General features: G+C 44.8%; 1 protein-coding gene across 1 annotated transcript in view; it reads left to right on the top strand.

The window, feature by feature from the left end:
* The window catches only part of IGF2BP2 (insulin like growth factor 2 mRNA binding protein 2), a 281,047-nt gene that overhangs the window by 251,973 nt on the left and 22,027 nt on the right, over positions 1 to 7,047 (top strand). The window contains exon 11 of the mRNA XM_007935966.2: positions 3,878 to 3,946. Within this exon, the coding sequence (XP_007934157.1) occupies positions 3,878 to 3,946 (69 nt within the window). The remainder of the gene's footprint in view (positions 1 to 3,877; positions 3,947 to 7,047) is intronic.

The following is a 7,047-nucleotide window of genomic DNA, read 5'->3' as shown; positions in this document are numbered from 1 at the left end:
ACTCAATGGCACATAACAACAACAACAATGAGGGCTGAAGGAAGGCTCTGTAAGCCAGTGGATGGCAGATATGCCTTTCCCCAGGGTAGAGCTTTGTCTGAGCAGAAAAGCTTCAGGAATTCTCCCTCCACCCTCAATGGGCCAAGACAGGCATCTACACACAAAAAAGTAGGGAGCTGATGCTCTCCCCCGAGGAAATCCTCAATAAGGAAATAGGGCCAGGTGAGCCAAACCTCCTCACCCACCTTCCTTCAAAATTAACATTGACCAAGAGAACGCTGACCTCATAACACCCTCTTCTGGGCATCACATGTCACTGCAGCCTCTTTCCAAGTTGCGAGCAGAGGCTCACACTACAGCCATGATTCTCCTGGTTAAGCAGAGCTCAGTGCCTAGCATGTGCTGTGAGTACCTGGAGCCCTCAGGGGGCAGCTTCCCACCATGTTCATATCTTTTCCTCCTTCTCCTAATCCAGGAGTCCACTCTCCAAGCTCCAAAGAGGAGGTTTGATTTTGTCCCTAATGAGTCCCAAGGCAAAGTTGTGCTCTGGATGTGAAGTCAGAGTCAGGATGTGGAGGATGTGCATGTTACCATGAGTTTTTCTCATAGGCCCTCAAATGAAGGTAGTTCCCTGACACCATGCCTCATCCATGTCTTGTCACCATTGGAACTCTCTTCCGGGGCTTACCTTTTTTTTTCCCCCCCTGATCAGCCTTCAACACATGATCTCCATTTCTATTCATTCCACATCATATATATATGATATATATATTTTTAAATTGTGATTTGGGTGAAAATTTACAGAGCAAGTTCATTTTCCATACAGCAGTTCACATACACTTTGTCTCATGACATTGACCACAATTTACCACAATTCAACAGCTCCCCTCCCACTTCCTCCCAATAGTTACCTCTTCCCTGTGTCCATCCCTCCATGCACTCCTGTCTACTAGGCTATCTTCCTGTGCATAAGCAGCCCTTCTTTCACCCATGATCATTCTCTCCAAAGGGTGTATCTACCTCAGGTAAATGTTCAATTCACATACCTGTCTTTTGTTTGGCTGGAAGCCACAGGTGTGGGTTTGATTCCAGACCTGAAGGGCAGCTAGGGGCCATAGTCTCAGTGGTTCCACCAGGCTCTATCAGACCAGCAAACTTGGTCCCCCTTTTTTTTTCCTCCAAATGATTTTGAGTTTTGTTCCACATTGTTCTCCCTCTCTATCAAGGATCTCGTGCATAGATCCCCTTCCAAGTGGTTGACAGTGGTAGCTGGGCACCATCTAGTTCTTCTGATCTCATAGTCATATAGGCTGAGGAGTGCATGGTGTACCAGTTGCTAGGACTAATTGTTTCCATGAATTTTTGGTTTTCTTCAGTCTTCTTTGCTCTGGACAAGGAGAGACCCATTGTTGCATCTAGATGGCAGCTTGAAAGCTTTTAAGATCCCAGTCGCTACTCGCCAAAGTAGGAGGTGGAACAGTGTTTTATGTAGTATGTTATGCCAATTGAGCTTGATCTCCCCTGCGACTGTGGTCCTGAGCCCACAGATTCAACTACTTGGTCCCTTTGGGTAGCTAGCTGTGACCAGACAGTGACTACAACCTTTCCCCTTGTCAGCTCTACTATACACATGGGAATTCAGATCATACACATAAGGTTATAGGACCATTGTCTGCCAATCCTATACATTTTCTTGGGTACACTCCCCACTTCATAGACATACCTACTAGTTCAGCCTGTCCACCCATCTATCCATTCATATACCCATGTTTGCCTTCACTGACTGTGCAGTACTGTATGTGCAGAAGGGTTCATCCTTGTTGTCTGTACCTCCCCATGTACTTCTCTATGTCTTTCTCTACCTAAGTGCCACCATATTGATCACTCACATTTGGTACATTGCCCTTCTCTTCACCCAAATGAATACTTGTCTCTATCTATCTAACAGTGTTCCCTACCCTACCCTCCCACTCTTGGTAACCAACAAAGAAAATTTCCTTCCTTAGATACACCTTTCCTTGACTTTTACAATAACAGACTAATATAATATTTGTCTTTCTGTGATCGACTTATTTCACTCAGCATAATGTCCTCCAAATTCATCCATGTTATGGGGTGTTTTGCAGATTCTACATTATTGTTTGGCATTGCATAGTATTCCATGGTGTGTATGTACCATAGTTTGATTATCCATTCCTCAGTTGATGGACACCTAGGTTGTTTCCATCTTTTGCCTATTGTAAATAGTGCTGCAGTGACATGGGTGTGCATATGTCTGTTCTTGTCATGGCTCTCACTTCTTTAGGGTATATACTAGTAATGGAATGGCTGGGTCAAATGATATTTCTAATTCCAACTTTTGAAGGAATCGCCATACTGCTTACCACAGTGGTTGTACCATTCTACAGTCCCACCAGCAGTATATGAGAGTCCCAATCTCTCCACATCCTTGCCAGCATTTGTTATTTTTTGTCTTGTTGAACTTTGATACTAGTGCTGGAGCAAGTTGGTATCTCGTTGTTTTGATTTGCATCTCTCTAATAGCTAATGATTGTGAGCATTTCTTCATATGTCTGTTGGCTGCTTGAATATCCTCCTTGGTAAAGTGTCTATTCATGTCTTCTGCCCATTTTTTAATCAGGTTGTTTGTCTTTTTGTTATTGAGTTGCTCGAGTTTTCTATAAATTCTAGAGATAAGTCTCTGGAATTTATCTTGTGGGGCTCACAGGAGTTGATTCCATGGTGGCCTAGATCCCTTTCCCTCCCTTCTCATACAGTAATGGTAGCATCTGCTTGGCCTTATGCAAAGCATAGTAACTAGACTTAACTGAATCTGTTCAGTGTGTTACTCATAAGAATTTATAAAAGCTGACATTTTTCTGTCTTGCAAAACCATTGTGAAGATTAGAAGAGTTTATGAATAAAGGATCTACCACAGTGCCTTATATGTAGTAGGTATTCAGTAAAAAGCAGCTCTTTTTTTCCATGCAGGAGGTCCAGGTTCAGTTCCCAGGTAGTGCACCTCCTGTGCAGCCACTACATCTGTCAGTGGACACTTGAATGTTGCCATGATGCTGAACAGGTTTCAGCAGAGCTGCCAGACTAAGAAAGGCTAGGAAGAAAGATGATCTGCTTCCAAAAATCAGCGAATGAAAACCTTGTGGGTCACAATGGCATTTTATCCTATTGTATTACCATGAGAGCAGGGGACAACTTGACAACAGCTAACAACAACAACATGTGAAATTTTTATTTTCCTAATACCTTTCTTTTTTTCTAACCACATCTACCTACCTGTCCCCTGCCTTCCACCCACATATAATATATTTATTTATTTTCTTAATCTCCATCCCCTCTTTAACTCTCTAGCAGAGCTGACTAGTCATCTTCTCAAGAGTGCATTTGTTTGTTTTGAGTAACTGTTAGATATTGTCCTAGCATTCTTTGTTCCATTTAACTCACAAGTCACAGTTCTCCAGGAAATAGAACCCGCTGCCCCGCCACTCTACTTGAGGCCAAGATAGAGAAACAGAGAAAGTGTTTTTGTGAGTTTGGTATAGTAGTGTGTATGTACATACACATGTGCTTTCACACCCATGTTAAGTACCTTGGAACCCTAAAGCCTGGAATTAGATTACAAATGATCAGTGTTCCACCTAGGGAGCAGCTATGATAAGGTACCACTTTGCCAAGCATTCAGAGCTATGAGGGAGAAAAGTAGAAGTGAGAGCGAGGTGCAAAAGGACTGGTCTCTAGACCATAGCAGGCTCAAGTAACAGTGCAGAGAGCCTTTGTGGCATATGGGAAGTCTACTTGATGTAAGTTTGTTGATGGTCCCTGACAGCACCCACTGACTGCTGTTTCTCTCCTGCTGCAGACCCACTCCGGATACTTCTCCAGCCTGTACCCCCCTCACCAGTTCGGCCCATACCCGCATCACCACTCTGTAAGTGTCCTGCTATTCAGCCCCCATCTGTCCCTTTTCCCCTCTCCTATGGCTAGCACCTCATGATCCTTCATAGACTGATGTTACCTCCTCACCCAACACCAGCCCAGTGTTCTGGGCTCTGTGGTTCTGGGCTGACCTGGGAAGGACACATCACAGAGCATCAACACACCAAACCACCTAGCCCTTAGATACAATTGAGGTTCTTCAAAGGGCTGCTATTGTTCCTATTGAACATTCCTGCTGATCCGATCTCATAGGTGACAGGAAACTGGTATGAACCTGTTCTGGTTACCTAGTACCACTCTGACAAGAATATACCACAAATGGGATGCTTGAACAAACAATTTATTCTCTTACGGTTTTTGGAGGCTAGAAGCCGAGTTCAAAGTGCCAGGTTCTAGAGGCTTTATGAAAACCCCTCAACCTTGGGATTCAGCTCTGCCTCTTGTTCCCGGCCCAGTGAAGCTAGAAGCATCTCTTCAGACAGGCAGCTACTAGCTGCTGAGGCTAACAAGCCCAAGGTTAACAAATAAAATGGCACAGTCCTGATGTTACCAAATAACATGGCAGGCCATTGATTCAAGTCCACTGAAAGTCCCAGGATCGGCAGAGCATGGCAGGCTGCTGAATAGCGACACAGCTACATGCAGGGTTAAAGCATGCCATAAGCTAGAGACTATCCCCAAGGCTTCTCCTTATATATAGGAAGCAGACCACATCCGTAAGGCAGCTACTTAGCTGCTCACAGTACATTCCACCATGGAGTTGATTACCAGTCTCATCATGGGGAATATTACATCCAGTTGCCCAGCCACTCAACTTGGCACTTGTATAGATCTTCAATGGGTGACATCTGTACAGATCTCCTTCACTGGGTAGTTCTAATCCCCTAGTCCCTTTGTGGCAACCTCACCCCCTTGGCCTGATGGGCCCCATTCCTCTACCTCTTGGGCATGGTAGCCCTGCCCCCTCTCTCTTGGACAGCTGCTATGGCTCCATACCACTGGCCCATATGTACGAGCAGCCCCACACTCCAGAACCAAGTTGGTGAAGGTCTAACTCTTTGAAACCTAGGTGGCTATGGTGGTTCCACCCTCAGAGGCCATGGTCCTACCCTTTGAAGCTGAGGCAGCTCTGCTTCCCATTTCCTTGGTCTCTCCATTCCTTCTGATTAATGCCAAAGGCAACCCACTCCACAGGAAAGCTTCCTGCCCTAAGAGCACTCCGCTTTCTTGCTCCATGGGCTGACCAACCTGCTACTGCATTTCATGCTGGTCTCTTCTACCAGTTAATGTCCGAAGGTAACCCACTCTGCCAGGAAGCCGCCTGTGCAGTGGCATCTAGCTTTCTCCTCTGTGGACTGGTAAGGCTGTCACTGTCTCATGCCGATTCTCTTGGCTCTGCTCCTGCTGTCTCTCATGCTGGTCTCTTGGCTCTGCTCCTGCCATCTCTCATGCTTCATGCCGGGGTCTCTCTGCCGCTGTCTCAGGTCAAGGATGCACTCCACTCCTGTTTCCATATTTTAGGTATCTGTCAGAGCAGCACCCCACTCTCTCAGTACCATATTCTGTTCTGGTTACCTACTACTGCTCTGACAAGAATATACTACAAATGGAATGCTTGAACAAATAGAAGTTTATTCTCTTATAATTTTTGGAGGCTAGAAGTCCAAGTTCAAAGTGCCAGGTTCTAGGGGCTGTGTGAAAGCCCCTCAACCTTGGGCTTCAGCTCTGCCTCTTGCTTCCAGCCCCCTGAAGTTAGAGGCATCTCTTTAGTCAGGCAGCTACTAGCTGCTGAAGCTAACAAGCCCAATGTCAATAAATGAAATGGCACAGTCCCAATGTTACCAAATAACATGGCAAGCCATTGATTTAAGTCCATTGAAAGTCTCGGGATCAGCAGAGCATGGCAGGCTGCTGAACAATGACTCAGCTACATGCAGGGTTCAAGCATGCCATAAGCTAGAGACTATCCCTAAGGCTTCTCCTTATATACAGGAAGCAGACCACATCCCTAAGGCAGCTACTCAGCTGCTCACAGTACATTCCACCGTGAAATTGATTACCAGTTTCATCATGGGGAATACTACATCCAGCTTTCCAGCCACTCAATCAGGTCCAGCCAAGTTGACACAGAAATTTAACTACCACACAACCCTTGATTGAGAAGTCAGATTAGGAGTTATTATTAGACTAATGAGCAAAGTTTTCAAAGAAGCTCTTTGACCAAAGTCTAGCAAATGAGGTCATATTATTCCCACAGAGTTCCTATGGCAAGCAAGATACCCTGGTGGATTTGCCCAAGAGATCTCTTCTTTTCCTCACAGGGTCCTAGTAAGGTAGCTTGCCTGTGTTCCCTGGGCAACCACCATGCTGTCTTGGTTGGAAAAAAAAATTGGGTTGCCATCTCATTTTGATTCTGGAACCACTCATGAAAATACCATTCCCAGCTGCAAGATGGACTGAGTAGCTTTCCCTTCCTTCTAGCAAATGTCTCAGGCCCTGTCCTTAGAAGATGTTTGTTTAATAACTTCATTGATTTCTTGGATGAAGACATAGGAGAAAAATATATAGGATGTGTATGTGACATGAACCTGGAGGGATAACTAATGAAATGGAAGACTGACTATAGATGAAATATCCTGACAACCAGGCCACACCCAACAAAATGGAATTCAGTAGGGAAAAGTCTGAAGGCTGCATTTAGGTTCAAAAATGAAAACAGGCAAACAAACATAGGATGATGAAAAGCAGAAAAACTAAAGGGTCACATGAAAAGGACTTGGAAGTTCTCACTGACTAGATATTTTATCTGAAGCATCATGACAGCTACTGAATGGATTCATGGAACCTTCAACAGAAGTAACAAAAGAATATCAAGGAAGTGAGAGCCCTGCTGCACTCTGGACTAGCACACGTGATAGTGACTAGCATAGTGAGTCTGTGATCAGTTCTGGGGCAACTCCATAGAAAGGACATGTCAAACCCAAGTTAATTTGGTAGAACTAGTCATGATTAGGGGACATCCAGAAACTATCATGGGAAAGAGAATTAGAGAAGAGCAGGCTCTAAGGAGTTGCCATGTGAAAGAGGAAGTGG

This window comes from Orycteropus afer, unplaced genomic scaffold, assembly GCF_000298275.1.
Source record: "Orycteropus afer afer isolate SDZICR_OR568_19922 unplaced genomic scaffold, OryAfe1.0 scaffold00032, whole genome shotgun sequence".
In the NCBI taxonomy this organism is placed as follows: Eukaryota; Metazoa; Chordata; class Mammalia; order Tubulidentata; family Orycteropodidae; genus Orycteropus; species Orycteropus afer.
Note: the sequence above shows the minus strand (reverse complement) of the source record. Positions and strands in the feature narration are given on the sequence as shown.